Source organism: Phoca vitulina, unplaced genomic scaffold (assembly GCF_004348235.1).
Source record: "Phoca vitulina isolate PV1807 unplaced genomic scaffold, GSC_HSeal_1.0 scaffold11, whole genome shotgun sequence".
NCBI classification, from domain to species: Eukaryota; Metazoa; Chordata; class Mammalia; order Carnivora; family Phocidae; genus Phoca; species Phoca vitulina.
In genome coordinates this window covers 45,339,322-45,359,651 of record NW_022589714.1, presented here as the reverse complement: position 1 = coordinate 45,359,651, position 20,330 = coordinate 45,339,322, and the positions used below count along the sequence as shown (strand labels likewise).

General features: G+C 49.1%; 1 protein-coding gene across 1 annotated transcript in view; it reads left to right on the top strand.

The window, feature by feature from the left end:
• The window catches only part of TBC1D22B (TBC1 domain family member 22B), a 73,156-nt gene that overhangs the window by 41,593 nt on the left and 11,233 nt on the right, over positions 1–20,330 (top strand). Inside the window, exons 9-12 of the mRNA XM_032409904.1 lie at positions 8,867–8,973; positions 9,658–9,733; positions 12,098–12,225; positions 12,510–12,605. Coding sequence (XP_032265795.1) covers positions 8,867–8,973; positions 9,658–9,733; positions 12,098–12,225; positions 12,510–12,605 — 407 coding nt within the window. The remainder of the gene's footprint in view (positions 1–8,866; positions 8,974–9,657; positions 9,734–12,097; positions 12,226–12,509; positions 12,606–20,330) is intronic.

Here is a 20,330-nt window from a genome sequence, read left to right as displayed (position 1 = left end):
CATCACAGCCATGGAACCCCCAGAAGGGAAGTCTTTCCCAGGCCTCTGACTTAGGAGTCCAGTTCCCCATGTGACATTTCCACTTGGATATGTTGTAGATGATCAGGTTAGGGCTAGCGTGGCTACGTGTGACTGGGAACCCCAAATAATAGTATCTTAAGATAGAAAAGCTTATTTCTCTCACATGAAAAGTCAAGAGGTCAGTAGTCCAGGGCTTGTATGGTGCCCTAAGATATCAGGGACCCAGGCTCCTCTCTCTTATTGTTCTACCATTTTCATTCAGCCTCTGGTTTCCTTCTTGTGATCCAAGACAGTTATTTGTGCTCCAGCCATCATGTCTGGATTCCATCCAGTATGGAGGAAGAAAGGAAGAAAGGCATACTCCTTCCATTTAAGCACACTTCCAAAAGTTGTATGTAGTGCTTGGGTTTGAATCTCTTCTGTCTGCACTCAGTGATATGGCCATAGCTAGCTGCAGGTGAGGCTCAAGCCCGGGTGCCAGTACCCTTTAGGGGTCCCTTCACCAAGAAGTAAAGGGGAACAGTTATTTGTGGACAGCCTGCAATTTTTGCTACCCCGAGGCTCCGCAGCCTCCATGTTTCACCGACTCCTTTTCTCCCCACACCCGGCCACACTTTTGTCTCAGTTGGCAGCATTTCCTGACTCTGAAGTCAGAAATGCTAAGAATTGGGCATGAGTCTCAGCCTTCTATATCCAGTGAGTTACAAAGCTCTGATGATTTTCTCAATGTTTCTTGAATCTGCCTCCCTCTCCATTCTCCTGTGACCACCCTAGGTCAGGCCTGGATTGCTGAAATGGCCAAGCATGTTTTCCCTTCTCTGGTTTTATACCCCTTTCAAATCTGCCTTACACGCCGTTCAGACACAGACCGGCCCATGCAGCTCCTCTGCTTAAAGCCCTTCGGTAACATCCCGTCACGTACAGGTTCAAGTGGCCGGGTTATCTAGCTTGTGCAAGGCCCTGTGGGATCTGCTTCCTCCTCACCCCTTCAACTCAGCCCTCCCAAATTGACATTTGTCATCTAAAGCTGGTCCTGCACCATCTCCTTCTTCTCCCCTGGGCTAATCCTCGTGCATCCTTTACAGAAGGAAGCCTGCCTCTCACCCTCCCCTTGCCCACGTCACCCCAATAGTGCTCTTTCCATGACCCTGTACGTTTCTTTTGTAGCACTTTACCACACTGGTTATCGTTTGTGTTGTCTTCCTGCTCTCTGCCACCAGATTATAGGATCCTTTGAGACCAGAGACTATTTTAAATATCTTACATTCCCATTGCTTTCATTTTGATGTCCAAAATAGGCCTTTCATACGTGTCTAGATGAATGACAGAATGAAAATGTCACTATAACTTTGTCCAAGACATTTGGGGATTGGTATGGCTTTGCTACACTTGGCCACCAGAGGGCAGTGAATTACAATATTTTGGTGCTGTGCTGAGTTAGCCAGTTTTCTCTCTTCTAAGGGATGGACAGCATGTATTCATTGAGCGTGTGTACTGGGCACTGGGGATATGAATCATAAGTAAATCAAGTAGACAAAAATCACTGGCTTTTACTTTTATTTATTCAAGGAAAATGAAAGCTTACAGTTTCCAAAAGACTGTATAAGAATATTCGTAGCAATTTTATTCTTATAGACAAAAATTGGAACCAACCTAAATAATCTGATACAGGAAAATTCAATGGATTTGTACTAAGCAATAAAAAAAATGAACTATTAATAAACACAATAACATGGAAGAAACCATCCCAAAATCACTATGTTGAACAAAAGAAGTCAGAAACCAAAAAAGTACACGTTGTGTGATTCCATTTAAATGGAATTCAAAAATAATCCATGGCAACAGAAATCAAGGCAGTGGTTGACTGTGGTTGGAGATTGGGAAGAGGCATGAGGAAATTTCTGGGGTGCTGGAAATGTTCTCTATTTGGACTGAGGTATCTTTTACACAGATGTATACATGGGTCAGAATGGAACTGTGGGGGCGCCTGGGTGCTCAGTCGGTTAAGTGTCCGCCTATGGATTTCCTCTCAGGTCGTGATCTCAGGGTCGTGAGACCGAGCCTCATGTCAGGCTCTGTGCTGAGCATGGAGTCTGCTTGAGATTCTCTCTCCCCCTCTGCCCCTCCCTGCCTCCCCACTTGCACACATGATCTCTTGCTTTCAAAAAAAAAGGGGGGGGGGCTGTGCACTTATGTGTAGTCTACTGTATGTAAATTATACATAAAAAGAAATCCCTTCACAGAGCCTAACTTCTGATGAGCAGACACGGACAATGAATAGAAAAGCAGGTATTTTTTGCCGGATTGTGACGAGTGCTGTGGAGAAAACTGAAGTGGGGTTGATGCCGTGTTGGCAAGAGTGGTGACGGCAACAGGTTTCAAACAGGGCAGTGAGCCAGGGTCACACTGAGGAGAGGACATTGGCGCTAAGTCCTGAAGGAGGTGAGGGGCGAACTGTGCAGTTACTTTTTTGATAGTTGGCACGCAGATTTTCAGAGAAAAGGGCTTGTTCTTACCAATAGGCACCATGGACTCTGCCGCCAGGTCCTGGTCCCGGGCTGTTGGGGGTTAAACCCCAGCCCGTGCTCTCGGTTCCTGGGAGACTTCCTTCTCCGCCTCATCTCCGACTCTCTGCATGTGATACCCACCCTGCCCATCCTGTTCCTCCCTGTCTCGTGATGTGTGGAGGCCAAAGATGAAACTGGACGGACTTCTGTAGTAATGGTGGGTTTTCATTACGGGCTTAAAAGGACATTCCTTGTTTGCTTTTTATTTATTTATTTATTTATTTATTTATTTATTTGGCAGAGAGAGAGCAGGAGAGCACAAGTAGTGGGAGCTGCGGAGGGAGAGGGAGAAGCAGGCCCCCTGTCAAGCAGGGAGCCTGATGCGGGGCTCAATCCTAGGACCCTGGGATCATGACCTGAGCCGAAGGCAGTCACTTAACCAACTGAGCCACCCAGGCGCCCCTCTTGTTTGCTTTTAAAGCATAAACTTTATATTGAAGAATAATACACTTTTTAAAAAGCACGTATCTCATACATGTGCAGCTCGACACATTTCCTCTAACGAGCCAGCACCCGTGTCAAGTCATGGGACATTTCCAGCACTGCCGAAATCCCCGTGTTCCCTTCTAGTCCTACCCCTCAGAGGTAACTGCTTCACTGACTGCTTCCCTTCTAGTCCTACCCCTCAGAGGTAACTGCTTCACTGCCGGTCAGTTCTGCCTGTTTCTGAACTTCCTATAAATTAAATCATGTAGTAACAGTATTCCATTTTCTATCTTAATGCTCTTGGTTTGGAGGGAGTTGGGGAGTGTGGTTGATGCTGAAGTTTTTAGCGCCCACCTTATTTAGACGCTTTCCTCAAGATGCCTCCTGGCCCCGTCTTCATAGATGAAGGAAGCAGCCTCGTATGTGCCAGGCAGTTGAGGACTATGGGAGGCTCTTCCCAGTAACACACAGCCAGAGCGCTGAGCTGAACCACTTTGAGCTGACGCTTGAGAGCAGTGTGTGCATTTGGTGGCATGTCCAGGGCTGGATTTCTTGTCTCAGAGGAGGGGAGTTCTCCAAGGGCAAATTGTGGCTTATCATCTCTGGGACTTTCAGACCTCGCCTGCCCTCTCCCTGGCAGTGAGCTGAGTGGCACGTGCGTGCCTGCCTGCTGGCTCTGTCTCTCTGGCATCTGACCCAGAATAAGTGAGAAATTGTAACCGAGGAGAAATTGTGATAGCTAACATATGCAAGATGTTTGAGCCTAGATGAAAAGCCTCTGAGCAGCTGACATTGGGGGCCCTGGACTCCCCAGAGCCTGTTCACATCATGGTGTCTTGGTGACATGCTGCCTGTCCCTGTGAGTGGTCTCTGGGCAGGTCCTAGAAGAGTAAGTATGCTGGACTGGGCCCTTCTTTGGCCCCTTTCACCTGAATACTCGTATGGTCTGTGTTTATACGATCTGGGGTCCTAGAGCCTGTGCCAGGAGGCTGAGTTAACCAGCAGTCACGAATGTTTGCTAAGTAAAAGTAATACAGGAACCTGAGGAAAATTGAGAAAATGTGGCAGTATGCTGTTTTTAAAATTAATTTTAACTGGGTTATCATGACACACGTATACTCAGGCTACTCCACGCTGAGTAGGGTACAGCCAGAGATCATGTATCGTTCTGAGTTAATCCTTACCTTTTAGTCACCTCACTGACTGACAAGCACAGTGTCGGGAGGGGCTCCCTGGTCAGCTGCTTCTCTGCATCTTTGAGACAGCACGCCTCCCTTCTCACGAACCGTAACACAGTCCTCATGAAACAGAACCGTCTCCCTGCGCGTCTCTGCTCTGTAGGACACTCAGAAGTCTTTCCTCTGACCTTCTCCCTGGACGAGACCAGCTCTCCTTACTCTTCTTTCTCTGTCAGGTCGTTTGACCTTCCAGGGATTAGCCGGGGGTCCCTCCACCCTCTCCATACTAGGTTTTGTGGTGGCATCCTTGTCTCAGCTACTGCCATCATATGCTTACCTGGAAATGCCAGATGAATAGTGCCCAATAATATTTATTTATTTATTTGAGAGAGAGAGCGAGAGAGAGAGAAATCCTAAGCTGTGGGGAGGGGCAGAGATAGAGGGAGAAGCAGACTTCCCAGTGAGCAGGGAGCCCGAGACCAGGCTGGATCCCAGGACCCTGAGATCATGACCTGAGCCGAAGGCAGACATCCAACTGACTGAGCCACCCGGCGCCCCCCAATAATACGTTTATATTAGCACTTAAGAGTGATTACATACAGGTGATCAGATGAATTCCTTGACCCTTTTCTTGGCGTTTTCCTGGATGAAATATTTAAGTCTTATTTTATGAGGTTCTTTAGATGTATGACCCCAATTTTACTTTTTTCCTTTTGTCAGTTTACTTTTGTGTTCAGAAAACATTACGTAAGGTATTCTTATGCGTCTGGTCTTAAAAAAATAAAAACAGGAATCAGGTAAACCAGAGGCTTTGGGAAATAGAAAGGCTGTCTGAATTCTGATGCTTCAAACCTTCTCCTGTCTGCCAGTTGGGCTGAATCATTCTGACCCAACAGATCACAAAATCTAGAAATTGCCGTGCAATCACAGATGGTTCCTGGGAAGTGCCTAGAGCAGCAAAGAGACAAGTTACTCTTGTCAGTTTAAGCAGAACCAGTTCTTCCCAGAGCTGTAGGGGAGTATTTGAGGCATATACAAGCCTGATTTCAGGCCCAGGACTTGGAGTTCTCAGAAAAAGAAACACTTGACTGGAGTCACCACTCAAGTACATTTTATCTGCTAATAAATGGGCATGTTCTCGTCAAGCCCAGAGTGGGCAATTTGATTCTTATAAAGAGCTTTTGGGCTTCCTCTTTTTGGATGCTTTGCCTTTTAAAATAGCCATAAAATATCCTTAAAATCTCATTGCCTCCAGTCTGAGTCCTGGCTGTTGTATGCTCCATAATGACAACCGAAGACGCTGCCCTCATTCGAGACTGCATTGCTGGCATGGTTTCCCATTCCAACTTCAATTATATGTTGAATTTTCTCAAGTGGAATGTTTAATGATCCTTCTGAACAGACTGTTTATGCTGAATGAAGCTCTTCAGAGAGCATTTGGGCCTCCCTTTCTCTGCTGCTTTTTGCTGGTGCACTCAGCTCACAGTTTTTGACTGAATGTGTGAATTTTATCCTCCCAGCAGGCAGAACACTAGAACTAAACTCTCCTCCCACTCCCTGAAAGGCTGCTGCACTCGCTGTCTGTGAAAGCAAAGGGCTAATGGGCAGGCCAGGCATCAGGGCAGCACATGGGGAGACAGGAGCCCCCCAGGAGGGCTCAGCATCTTGTCTGTTGGTCCCTTTGCTCCCTGGACAGCCCAAGGTTTGGAATTGGTACAGTTACTGAGAGTGGCATCTTACCGACTTAAGACCTCATGTTGTTAGATTTTCCTCCTTTAGACCGAATGGTGGAAATGGAAAGCTTTGAAAATTGACTTATTTTTAAGGTATGTGTTGGGATTAGGTTAAATTTGGCTGCGAATAGAGATCCAAAACAACAGAGGCTTCAGAAGAGTTAGAAGGTTATTTGTTCCTCATTTAATGACAATGACACTAGCTAACATTTACATAATGCTAATTTTGTGCCAGGCAGGGTTGTTCGCACCTTTCATGTATTACCACCTTAACCAAGGAGGCATTGAGGCACCCAGTAAAGTCATTTGCCCGAAGCCACGTACCTAGTGAGTGACAGAGCCAGGATCTGAGTCTGGCTCCAGAGTCTCTACTCTCAGCCCCATGCTATTCTGTCTGACAAAAAACCCACAGGCTGCCAGGGCCAATCCTCAGTGTTCTCGGGGACCCAGACTCTTTCTCCCTTGTTACCCTTACCAGTTACATTTCCACTGCAGTGTTCTGGAATTGTAGAGTGCCCAAGTTGGGAAAGACTCCTCAAATTCTTAGGGAGTTCTGGATGTTCATTTGGGAAATGTGTGTGGGAGTACCAGGAGTGGTTTTTGTCTGGAGCCTTTCTCGTGGGTTTCACAGTTTTCTTATAAGCCTCTTCTCTCAGAAAGGGGGCTGCTGCCTAGGACAGGGTGGAGCAGCTGTGGTCACTCAAGGAAATGGCACTGTCCTCCCGTACTGCTGGCCGGGCCCTGGAGAGTGGGCTGGCGGAGCCTGTGGGTCAGGTTGTCTGTGGTGGTGGGAGTTGGAGGTGACCGGGAATCCACCCCCGGGGAGGGGAGGGGCGGATATGTAACGTGGTGGGGGTGCGTGTGGTGCACCACGGGAGCATCTCAGAAATGTAATATGGAGGCCAAGGGAAAAAGGAAGATTCTGAACTGGGACTTAGAGCTCAGTAGTATTTAACTAAATCCATAGTATGTATATGTTACATAGTAAGTGTTGAAGTTGGCGGGGGGGGGGGGGGGGCGGTAGAGGGGAAGATGATATTTCTTGGAAGGTTTTTTTTTTAATGTGATTTCTCAAGTGGACCTTTATATGTTATCTGAAGTCTTAGTTCCTGCAAGCTTAGTGTTAGTTTACAAGCTCCTTATTCCTTTTTAGTGATAAAAGGCAGGTGTAGTCAGTTGTAGCCCCTTTTTTCCTAAAATAATGTGCATTTTTTTCCTGACTGTAAAAATTATGCTTATTGTAGAAATTTTGAAAAGTCTCGTAAAGCTTGAAGAAAATAAAAATCTTTTATCCCTACTACCTAGGGAATAAACACTGTAAACCTTGTGATATATTTTGTCTTTCCTCTGTGCTTATATAAGCACACATAAATATTGTATGTACAGTAGCTGAGAGTATACCATAAATAAATTTGTATCTTGCTCTTTTCCCTTAAAACTGTGACTTTCCTGTGTCATTACAAATTCTTAATAAACTTCATCTGAAAGAAACTGTATTGTACCTACTGCGTGCCAGGCACCGTTGTTAGCACTTGGCTGGATTACCTGTGGCCGTACTTCGAGTCAGACTTTCAGGTTGTTTCTAGCATTATAGTTTTTCTGACAAAGCACCCCACCCTCCCCAAAAAGGTTTTTCTAGCCCTTGATGTCCATTTAAAAATGCAGTTTATACAGGATGAAAATCCAAGAATTGTTACACGTTGCCCAAGGGGGTTCACTTGTAGGTCTTAGTAATAATTCTCATAAATGAAAGGGCTGGATTCTGAATGTTTTGTCGGGTGCCTCTGTCTCTGCAGCACCAGGGACTGCAGTGAACGTCCTGTTTTCAAAATAGGGCTCTGGGTCTAAAGAGAAAAGCCGCCTCTGTCACAGAACTCGAGCCTGAACGTTTCCTCCTGTGGCCTCGGCCGAGCACACAGGGGCCTGTGGGTTGAGGCGGCCCATCGTGTCGGCCAAGGAGGGCCTTTCTTAGTACTTCCACTCCTGTGGCAGGAAGGAAACCTCCCGTGGCCTTTTCCTTCTTCAGGGTTCTAGAAGACTCTCGATGTTGTCCCCACTTGGATCTCCGACCAGATAGACTACCTCTCACTACTGTTACTTAGTGTGGGGTTTCCATGAGAAGCTAATAGATGATCCTCTTTAAAAGAAGTCCTGTGGCTAAAGAAGCCTGGAAAGTGCTGGATAAATAGGGTACAGATTTACTTAATGCAGAATTCGTTATAACTCCTCATGTCCTTCTGTATATGCTATGATCTTTGTGAATCTCCATGATGAAGATATGTGAGGCACCATTTCTCAACCCTATTCGTCTATGGAACCCCCTTCTTTTGGAGTATCCTATCGTTTTGATGTTTTATGGAACCTTGTTTAGGAACTACCAACTTGGTGAAACTAAATCCCAGAAGCCCCCACACCTTTGGCCCATCTGCCCTCACGTGCTCATCTTTACTTCTGAGTGGTAAGACCGTGGGTCTGCCTTCTCAGAATATGGAGATTCGGTCTTTAAAATGAACCATGGGGGCCATTTGGCCCCAGCTTTCTCACTACATACAAGTGTGAGTGTGCCAGACAGCTTACTGAATTTCTGAAATCAAAGAATTTTTCCAGACCATCTCCGAGGGTCTGGGTAAAGCTCACTGAGCATGAGGCCTGAAATACCTTTTTCTAAAACTGAATGACAAATGCAGAAGAGAAGGGTATGTTGGACCCAGGGGAATTGGCGTGAGAAATGGCCTGTTCCGTGTTGTAATGAGGTCCTCAAGCACTTTCCTGGGACACGCTTGCCCACCTGACCAGGGGAGGAGGAGGGCAGGCCCTTGTTCCTAGGGATCAGGTTAGCTGGGCTCTCCCCTGGCCTTAAGGACCCTGTTGAAGTTACTAGACTCTGTCTTTCTCCATTTTTTAGAGAAGACCTTGACTTTCTTCTCCTTTTGTTTTACAGAAGAGGATGTGGAGAACTTTGATGTGACCAATTTGTCTCAGGACATGCTTCGAAGCATTGAAGCTGACAGCTTTTGGTGCATGAGCAAGCTGCTAGATGGGATCCAGGTGAGCCGGATCTGCCCTTGTGGGTGGCCTGGGTCCAGGGGCTCCCCGCAGGCCTTTGAGGCCCTTCCTGCCCTTCTGCATCATGCAGGGTCCCCCACCCAGCATGGTTCTTCCTCGTTTCGGTCCATCCATCTTCACCTCTTTTGTTAACTTTACAGTTTTCCCCCAAAGGCAGTGGTCCAGCGTCCCCGGGAGTCTAAGGAAGTCTCTGTGTTCCCCTGGCTTTGTCCTCAGAGTGTGCCACTCCTTTCCACTAGACACCCCGAGCCAGGTGGTGTGCCCCCATATTGCAAGGCTCTGTCAGGCTCTCCCCACACTCTGCTGTTCTGTTTATTCCTTTGTTTCTTAGAATGCTGGTAGCAGCTTTGGAAAAACCGCCTGTGCTTTTTTTTTTTTTTTAAGATTTCAATTTATTTATTTGGCAGAGAGAGACACAGTGAGAGAGGGAACACAAGCAGGGGGAGTGGGAGAGGGAGAAGCAGGCTTCCTGTGGAGCAGGAAGCCCGATGCGGGGCTCGATCCCAGGACCCTAGGATCATGACCTGAGTCAAAGGCAGACACTTAACGACTGAGCCATCCAGGCGCCCCAAAACCGCCTGTGCTTTTAAACGTGTTTCAGTGAACTTGAGAGCGGTAGCACAGCTTTGGAGTCTGTGTTCATCCTGGGCTCTCTGTCATTTGCAGGATAACTACACCTTTGCACAACCAGGGATCCAGAAGAAGGTCAAGGCGCTGGAAGAGCTTGTTAGCCGGATTGATGGTAGGTGGAGGGAAGAGGAATTCTCTGGCATAAAGCACAGTATGATTCTGACACAAGCCAGGGGTGCTGGTGGGGCCTTTCCTCAGCCCCCTGCCTTGCCACGAGCCTCTTCAACTCTGTGCCATTGGCTGTACCACGTCCTTCGGCGTCTTGGCAGGAAGGGGAGGGGAGAGCTTTGCTGGCACCTCAAGTTCTTCTTTCTCCTTTGCATTCTGTCACCAAGTTCTACCAATTCTCTTTCAGCGTCTCCCTTCACATTCACCTTTTTTTTTTCTTTTTTTCCTCTCCCTTAACCACCCCCCCCTTTTTTTTTCTTTTCAAATTCACCCTTTCTGCTCCATTTCCCTAGCCACAGCTCTCGTCCAGCCATGCCTGGGTTTCTGCAGCTTCCTTCTAGAAAGACTTGCCTCCTCCATATTCTTTCCTCTTCCAAACCTTCTGTCGCTCAATTGCATCGTTCTAAAGCACTGTCCTGGTCACGTCCCTCTCTTGCTCAGAAGCCTCCTGTGGCTCTCCATTGCTTTTAGCGTCAAGCTGTAGTCCGACCTTGTCCTTGACGTGGTGATGTCACTCGGGGCTCCTGGGCTTGATGCACAGTCCTCAGGTCTGACTGATACCCTGACAGGGCTTTTCTACAGCTCCCTGGGACCTGTTTGGGGGGGGGGGGCAGGGAGGGAGACATGGCTCTTCCTAAAGCAGGATGTCTTTGAGGAGCAGGAGCCTCGCAGTCATTCCTTGGCTCTGGCTTGGGATCCGAGACTCTAGAACTAAAAGGCAACTCGGGAAGCCCTGCTTTTTACTGATAAAGAAACTGAGACCCAGTAAGAGACGTCGGAATTAAGTTTCATAAAGAAAGCCTAGCACTTCATAGCGAAGTCTTCTGCTAAGTGGGCTCTGTAGCACCAGCTAAGTTGTAAAGGTTTTTTAGGACTCCGCCAGAAACTGCACAACTAAGAAATCTCATTCCAGGCTTTTTATCAGGGATTTTGCGCTTCACCAGAGCAATGGCTTCCCCGGCCCCCCACCCCCACCCCCACCCCCCGGACAAAAACTGCGTGTCTTTCTTTCTTCCCCAGCTTCTCTTTTCCTGAAAACCTTCCCTGATTTGTACCACTCATTCCAGCTTCCTTTTATGACTTAGGATTTCAGTCTTCCCATCTTGTTTGCTGATTTACAGTGGTTTCCAACACATCGTCCGTAGGATGTTTTCTCCTCTTTGTCTCATTGCCCTGACCCAGCTGTTAGTCCCAGTGTGGGGCCCACATGCAGCTCTCTTGCATCCCTCATCCCAGGTTCCAGAGGGCAGAGGCTGCGGTTTCTGCCACCATCTGCGTCATCCTTGTTTTTTCTGCCCTCGCAAATACCTGATCAGTAAAGGCATAGTACTTGAGGATAGGGGATTTATAAATGTCTATGGCCTTATTGTTTCATTCAGTTATACAAGTAATATGCATTAGAAAAATTAAAACAATTTGGAAAAACACAAAATAAAAAATAAACATCCTCCCCCTTCCTTAAATTCTATTCCCCAGAAATAACCATTGTTATTAGTTATTCTTTCAAAAAATTGTATATTTACCACATGCCAGGTGCTGTTGTACGCACTTTTGTTTTCTCATTTTATCCTCTCCCAAACCTTCTGAGGTATAAATGATTATCTGCATTTTATAGATTAGGAGACTGAGGAAGATAATAATTTTTTTAAAATGCTAGTAAGCACTGTTTAAAGGGCTATCATGTAGAACAGGGATCCGGTTGGTTTGGGGTTGTTCCAGAGCACCACACAAACACCGAGGGTGGGAGTCAGGAAGGAGCTAGTTTCTATTGAATACAGCGAAGCACTTTCTGGTGAATCACTTAATACATCAGTGGGAGAGGCTGCCCTTGCTGGAGTCAGTGAACCTCATTCTCCGGCAGTGTTTAAGTCCCTGCTGGCTGCCATCTGTCAGGGATGCTGAGGAGGAAGTCCTCACCGGCGGGAGGATGGCCAAGGTGACCCCCATGGTTCTTTTCCATTCTGGCTCCTCCTCTCAAGAGTTAATAGGGTCAAGCAGCCAAGTGGACCTCACGTCTGCCGCTTTATGGTGAGAGCAGGCCTGTGAGGGAAGAAAGGGACTAGAACATCACCATGGATGTTAAAATAGTCTCACTACGTGTGGGGCTGTGTTAGCCAGGCAGTGTGGCTGTGAGATGGTGGAAGCAAGCCTAAAGGATGGTCAGATGCCTGTTTGGCCCTTCTATGCCTGGCTTCCCCAGGAAGAGGGGGGAGAAAGAGATGGAAACTGCCTTTGTGGCTCATGTGACTCTCTCAGGGACCAGTCCCCTAGGTTGAACCCTTGGGGCCAATGACGCTTCCTGTTTCAGAGCAGGTACATAATCACTTCAGGAGGTACGAGGTCGAATACCTACAGTTTGCCTTTCGTTGGATGAACAACCTGCTCATGCGGGAGCTTCCCCTTCGCTGCACCATCCGCCTATGGGACACATACCAGGTATGAAGGGACCCCTGCCCGCTCCATGCCAGGCTGTCCCTGAGGCGCCCAGCTCCCCGCCCTGCTGGAGTGTACTGCTCAAGAGCGCCCCCCCCCCTTTCTGTTTCTGTGTTTGCCTCAGTCTCGTGGGCAGGGCCGCTGCAGAATCTGCTCAGGCCTCTGTGTGCCCAGCCATGAAAGGAATGCTGTGCTGTCTGCCCACCTTGCAGCAGGATTGGAACCGAGAGGCCTAGAGCTGGCTCTTTGTCAGGGCTTGGAGACCTAACAGTTCTTTCCCTTCCCAGTCTGAACCAGAAGGGTTCTCCCACTTTCATCTCTACGTGTGTGCAGCCTTCTTGATCAAGTGGAGAAAAGAGATCTTGGATGAGGAGGACTTTCAGGTGAGTGGCCAGGAGCCCAGCCTGGGCCAGGATGAGCATCAGAGTGGGAGTTATCCCGTCCGTGGGGCTGTACAGATAGAAGGGGCCACGGCAGGTACGTGGCCAGGAAGAGGGAAGCAGACAGGCTGCTCAGAAGAGGTTGCCCCTCCTGGTTGGCAGAATGGCCAAGTCAGCGGGCCCCAGAGTTCTTCGGTGTGAAAAAGGGTCTTAGGGCCAGAGATGCTGCAGAGCATGTAGACAGGCCTAAGAGATGTTTCATTCATTCATTGAGAAGCATTTGCTGAATGCTTGCCCTGTGCTGGGCACTATTGAAGGCATAGGATATATTGAGAAGTAAGTCAGACAGAGATCTCTATTCCCACAGAGCTTACATGCTAGTTGGGAAAGAGACTTAACAATAAACAAGAACATAGTAAATTAAACAGAATGTTAGGTGATTTTTTTTTTTTTTTTAAAGTAGAGCAGGATAAAGGGATTATTAGGTGGTAGGGAAGGGACAGTTTACAATTTCAAAAAAAGTAGGGTAGGCTCACTGAGGTGACATTTGAGCCAAGGCTCGGGGAAGGCGAGAGAGTGAGTCATGGACATCTGGGGCAAGAGTGTCCAAGCAGAAGGAACAGACAGTGCAAAGGCCTAAAGGCGGTGGTGTGCCTGGGCTACTTGCAGAATCATGGCGGTGGCCAGTGTGGCCTGGAGCACAGGGGTCCAGACAAAGAAGAGGAAAAGGTGAGGCCAGAGAGTCACAAGGGACCCAGATCATAGAGGACTTTGTAGCCACTTGGGCTTTTACTCTGAGTGGACAGGGAGCCCTAAGAGGGTCTTACGCAGAGGAGGGACGTGATCTGACTTATATTTTCAAAGGCTCACTCTGGCTTCTACAGAGATGGTGGGTATGGACACAGGTGGGAGCAGGGAGACCAGGCGGGAGGCTGTTAGAATCCTCCAGGGGAGACACGAGGGTGGCTTGGATCCGCATGGTGGCAGTGGAGGTGTGGCAAGTGGGTAGATCGTGCATATATTTTGTAAATAGAGCCAACAGGATTTCCTGATGAACTGGGTGTAGCTTAGGACAGAAAGGCATGAGTCAAGATGACTGAGTTCATGTGAAGGCTGTAGGAGGAGCAGGTTTAGGGAGGACTTTCAGGAGTTCAGTTTTGGGCATGTCGAATTTGAAATGCCATTAGACACCCAAATGGAGATCTACGTAGGCAAATAAATGTTAACGAGTCTGGAGCTCAAAAGAGAGAGAGAGGTCTGGGCTGGACACGTATGTTGAGGAGCCTTTGGCTAGACGGTCCTTAAAGCCGGGACAGTAGGTGAACCCCCTAAAGAAGTGGGTGTGGACAGAAGAGAGGAGAGGCCTGGGCCTGAGCCCTGGCACATCTTGGCGAGGAGGCCGAGGGGGCTGCCAGGGAGAGTGGGGTGTTGTCCTGGAAGCCTTGGCCGGGGATGTGAAGAAGACTGAGGGCACGTGTTAGCGGTGGATAGCCAGGCCGCTGCTCCAGGAGGCCCAGGAAGGGGGGAATGGGGACTGGGGGATCGAGGAGATGGACTGCGAGGCTCTGCAGTCTGCAGGGACAGGCCTGGAGCTGCTCACGGTCGTTCTGTCTGGGGACAGCTGGGGGCTTTTCTTTCTCCGCTTTGCACGTTTCTGAACTGAGGGGTTTCCTTTTTCTTTCTTTCTTAATGGGCATATATGTCTTTTAAGAGCAGGCGGGGGGGAATGCCAGAGAAGGTGGAACGTTCTTCTGAGCTCTAACTAATAACGTAGGTGTTCTCAAGAGCAGCAGCTCCCCGTGATCCCTGAGCCCCTGTGCTGTGCCTTTCCGTGCAGAGTCTGGTTCACGGATGGATGGAGAGGCAGGACCCCACTTGCCCACGTTAGGGCTCTGGGCAGAAAAGGGCAGAGTGGGCTTCTGGAAGTAGACACCAGCTGTGGTGCGGAGGCCGCAGGCAGCTGAGGAAGAGCCACGGCTTCTGCCAGCCAGCCGTGTGTGCGGCGTCCTAGGATAAATGAGCACGGGGGGCTGGAACGGCCGTGTGCTGGGCTAAGCTATCAGTTTTGATCATGTGGTTGAGGTGGAGCAGGCTATCAAGAGCATGAAGTCTAATTTAGTTCTCATGAGCCAGGCTCAGAGGGCCTTGTCATATGTGATAAAAGTGCTTCCCAGATTAGCTCAGAGAGGTGGAGGTGATTCCTGGAATGGCTCTTAGCGGTTCACAATATCGGCAGAGCACAGGACCATAATAGTCGATGCCTTTAAACCTATGTTAGACACAGAGATGTTCTTCTTCACTGGGTTGCACATTTGATTATCTGACCGATTTGAGGTCTTTGTGCCATAACCCACGGAAGGACAGTGTGGATTTGTGCCTGCTGCGTAGGTATTAACACCTCAGGTGGCCTACCGGAGGGGTGTCACCTCTTCCTTTTAGACAAAACAGAATGGGCAGTTACACTCGATGATCTGCAGAGTGCCTCCTAGCCCCACAGTTCCCTAATTGCATGGCTAAGAAAAGAAAACATGTGCCTGGTGGTGTTAAGATAGGCAGGCGGTGTCCCTTAGGGGACAGAAGCATGGCGCAGGTTGGAGGAGCAGGGTGCAGGGGCATCGTGCGAGATTGTGTGAGGCTGCCCGTGAGCTCTGCGGCGGACGAAGGCTGACTGCTAACGGGCCACCCGTAACGAAGTCACTGCCGCAGGACCTCTCGAAATGAATACCGGGATCCCAGGAGGCCAGACTGGCCCAGCCTGGATGAGAGAAGTTTTAGGGCTAAAAACTGCGACGACTTGGTGCACCTGGGTGGCTCAGTCAGTTGGGCGTCTGACTCTTGGTTTCGGCTCAGGTCATGATCCCAGGGTCCTGGGTTATCGAGCCCCGCGTCGGGCTCTGCGCTCAGCGAGGAGTCTGCTTGAGAATCTCCCTCTCCCTCTTCCGGTCACCTAGGGAGTAAGTGGTAGATAGCCAGAATCCTTATCACACACCTGCGTTGCGCTCTGCTGCCTCTACCTTGGAGCCTGGCCGGGCACCTCCTGGGGCACTTGAGCCGAATTCATACAGTAGCTACTCAAGGATCCCAGGCAAGGATCTGCCACCGTTCCCAAGCCTCCCACTTCCCCCTCCCCTTTCCCCTTCCCCTCCTCTCCCTCCACCTCTCAGGGCTTCCTCTGCCCTCCACCACTCCTCACCTTTCACTGACAATCCCTTGCAGACTTTCTTCTCACAAAGTAAATGTTTAACAAAAAATTGGTTGTTTTAAGACTGAGAAACAAGTGCTCCAGGGTCCTCCTTTTGATCTACTATTCTGGCTCCTGGGTTTTTCTCCTCCTACTGCCTGAAGTACCTGTGACCTCCTCATTCCTTTTCATGCCCTCCCTCCCCGGGGCTCAGAACCACCCACTCTGTGGAAATGTAGGGCCCGAATGACCACCAGGCCTGAAGGCAACAGGGAGTTCTGGGCATGGGTGCAAGTTGCTGGGGCAGAGGGTGTGGGCTTCTGTCTGGGAAGTCCTGGAGCCCCGCCCAGGCCCCGAGAGAGCTGCCAGACTTCAGAGCCACCAGCACTCTAGGGGCTGAATGTCAGCCTCAGGAGGGGCTGGGGAGGAGGGACCCCACTCAAACCAGGTTTTGAAAAAAGTGTTCTCTCTCTCTCATTTATTTATCAGAGAGAGAAGCAGCATGAGAGGGGAGAGGGTCAGAGGGAGAAGCAGGCTCCCTACTGAGCCAGGAGCCCGATGTGGGACTTGATCCCAGGACTCTAGGATCGTGACCTGAGCCAAAGGCAGTCGCTTAACCAACTGAGCCACCCAGGTGCCCCGTGCTCTCTCTCTTTTATTTTGAACTAATTTTGTGCTTATAAAATGTTGCAAAAATAGTCGAGTTCCCAAATAGCCCACCCATATGCACTTAATGTTTACATCTTATATGCCATACTATAATTAACCAACCAGGAACTTCAAGTTGATAAAATATTACTAATCTACAGGCCTTATTTAAATTTTACCAGTTTTCCCATTAATGTTCTTTTTCTGGACCAAGGTCCAATTCAGGATCCTCATTTGGGACAATTCCTCAGTCTTTGTCTTCCTTGACAAAGAAAATTTTCAAAACTTTTGAAGAGTACTAATTAGTTATTTTATAGAATGTCCTTTACTTTGGGGTTGTCCTATGTTTTCTTATGATGAAATTGAGGGTCATGCCTTTTGGGGAAGAAACCACAGAGGTGATACGTCCTCAGGATATCCTGTCAGGAGGTACAAGGTGCTGGCATGTCTCATTCCCAATGCTTTCGATCACTTGCCTTATGTGGGTCTACCAGGCTTCCCCACTGTAAAGTTACTATTTCTCCTTTGGTAATTAATAGGTACCTTCTGGTACCTATTAACACTTTGATACTATATAATTCCATTGTTTCCCATCATTCTTTCACCCACTAATCTTAACATCCATTGATGGTTCTTGCCTGTAACAGTCATTACTGTGATGTTTGCCTAATGGAGATTTTCTATTTTTACCACTTCTTCTGCATTTATTAATTGCCATTCTACTCTAAGGGAGAGCAGTCCCTGCTCTCCCTTTTATTTATTCAACTATATATTTATATCGGTATAGATTTATGGGTGTTTATTTTATTTCATGGGTTATCTGACACTGTCATTATTTTGCTATTCAGGTTGTCCCAGCTTTGGCCCTTGGGTGCTCCTTAAAGTTGTCTTTTTGACCCCATCATTTTTTAAAGATTTTATTTATTTTAGGGGTGCCTGGGTGGCTCAGTTAAGTGTCCGCATTTGGCTCGGGTCATGATCCCAGCGTCCTAGGATCAAGCCCCATGTCGGGCTCTCTGCTCAACAGGGAGCCTGCTTCTCCCTCTCCCTCTGCCTGCCACTCCCCCTGCTTGTGCTCTCGCTTTCTCTCTCTGTCAAATAAATAAATAAAATCTTTTAAAAAGATTTTATTTATTTTAGAGAGAGTGCACGTAAGCAGGGGGAGGGGCAGAGGGAGAGAGAGAATCTCAAACAGACTTCATGCTGAGCACAGAGCCTGATGCAGGGCTTGATCTCAGGACTCTGAGATCATGACCTGAGCTGAAATCAAGAGTCCGACGCAACCGACTAAGCCCTCCAGGTGCCATGATCCCATCATTTTTAAAGCAGTTCCTTAGTTTCTGGTGCCATGACATGTTCCCAGCTTGTATTTTCTTTGCCCCACCTTGGAATCAACCATTCTCCAAAGAGCCCCGGTTAAGCCAGTATCTTGCCACTCAAAAATATTCAGAGATATCATGATAACTTTGGTAATAAGATGGTGGGAAAGCATGTACGTGAAGTTCAAGAAGAGGCAGACTTTTTCATGGTTTATATCCGGTCACTGGTTGTGGAGGGAGTATTGACTGGGGAGGAACATGAATCTTCTGGGGCCCAGGAAGTGTCCTTTATCTTGATCTGGGTGGTGGCGACATACGTAAAAATCATCCAGCTGTACACTTGAGATTTGTATAGTTACTGTATGCAAGTTATGCCTCACTGAAAAAGTAAAAAACAAACAAAAAAAAAGACAGCAGAGTGCTTGATAGGAGAAGGGCACGTGGTTCAGTTTGCTGGGAGGCCACCATTCCACCATTGAAAGGTTGAGAGGAAAGTAAATGATGGAGGAAAACACACTAACACTAAAATCTGCCTACTAAATAGACAGTTGACCATGTAAAAATTACCCAAAACGAAATGGATACATGCTTCCTTTCTCACATAGGAATCTTGGTATTAATTGAGGATCTTGATGTTATTTGCCTTCTGGGTGCTTGAAGGGAAAAGGGTGACCATAGGATTTAAGGCTGCCGCTGTGAGGGTGGTGGCCTGCAGAAGAGGCTATGTGACACCAGGTGTCAGGGGCGTGAGTGGTGACGGTGGCACACCCTTCAGTGGTGGCTGGAGAGAGTGAGGTCTGCCGTGGATGTGAGCACCCTCATCATAGCCGGCAGATCTCCCCGTGCAGCCATGCCCTGCCTTCGGGGGGACTGGGTGCTTCTCCCCCCCAGCTGTGAGCCTAGAGAGAGCTCTGTCTGCCCACAGAGGCCCGTGGAGGTCTCTTGTTGCCACCGCAGGCCTTCAAAGGAGGAGGTGAGCAAAGGGGACCGTCCAGGGGCCCCAGGTGAGCAGGTGGGAGCTGGGAGGCCCGCCGTATCGCTCAGCCCTTCCTAGCGCTGGCCCGCACTTTGCTGGGTGCCATCTCCCTGGGGGTGAGGTAGCGAGATGCTGTCGCAGCTGCGGCCAGCCACGCAGAGATCTGCCGTGGAAGAGTTTTCCTGGCAAAGGAGCAGCCAGAGCAAAGCCCCTGCAGAGGTTGGAGGTTGAGGTGTTGGAGGAGGGAAGAGGCAGAGAGAAGGCAGTGGGGCTGGAGTGTCACAGGGGAGAGGACAGGGCTGCAAGACCCGATTCTGGAGAAGCCTGTGAGGAGACTGCACTTGACCCGAGATCACGGGGAGACTTGGGCTCCCTTTCCTTGTCGTATCCACAGCCCCAGCCCTAAAGCCTGGCCCGGGAATGTCTGGGCATTCAGTTGCACTGCCAGCTCTTTGTGGAGACGGGATGAGGACAGACGCCTCGGTCCGACCCCAGAAGGCCAGCAGAGTCAACTGGGGAGTTGAGGGCTGCATGCTGCACTGTTCAATGACAGAAGCGTAGCAATGAGAGTAGACTTTCCTGCCCCTTGGCCAAGGCTGAACCTGGAATGTTACATGAGCCTGGAGAGCCTCAGAATTTGGTCACCCGGTGGCAGAGGACAGGCAGGTCGTGGGCAGCAGACTTGAGGAGAGGCTTCCCAGAGCAGGGTAACCTGTCAAACCCAGAAGGACAGGAGATGGTCGAGTGAGTTCTGTGAGTGAGGGAACGTGTGGCAGGCCCTGTGTGGGGCAGCAAACCACCACATCGTGACACCAAAACAAGGGGCTGCTGCAGGGGAGAAGGGCAACACCTCCAAAAATCAAAAATTCAGTGTGCATTTGGAAGAACATGAGTTATGCTGAATTGCGGGTACTTGGGGGGAAAAGTATGTGCAGAACGCTTGTGCGGGCTGGCAGCAGGGGGTGAGGCAGCTTCTTGGAGAACTGGAGACTGGTCCCCTCCTCGTCTGTGAGCACTCTGGGGACACCTGGTGATTGTGGACGAAGAAGACAAGCGGGTTCCCAGCAGCAGGGGTGTGCACGTGGGGTCTTTGATCCGATTTGCTTCATCAATGTCCCGGAGCTGCCACAGCCCCTAGAAGAATGGAATGTAGTAGAGTGAGCCCGGAATCAGGTGAGCCACCCTGAGAACATGGTGGCTGTGGCCTTCATACCCTCCCTCCCGCACCGCAGCACGGCCACCCGTATTGGCCTGTCCGTCAAGGTCTGGGTTCTGTGATCCTTACCCCAGCATTTCAGGAGGGGCATGCACATGACACTGGGGATCCATGCCTTGGAGCATGCAGCGTACAGGCAGTAAGAGAAGAACTAGGTGGCAGCGACCCTGGAGAGCACCCATCTGCTGGGGTTTGTGCACCAGTGACTTTTGGCCTGCTCCTGAGCCTGGCTTCTGGCCCCCAGCCCCTCCCAGTGTGGGCTCATGGCCTTGGATTCTTGAATCCCTGATAATGAGCAACCAACATTTTGTATTTTGTAATAAACCCTTAATTTATATTAGAAAGAAAGAAGGGAGGGAGGGGGAAAGAAAGAGAAAGAAAAAGGGAG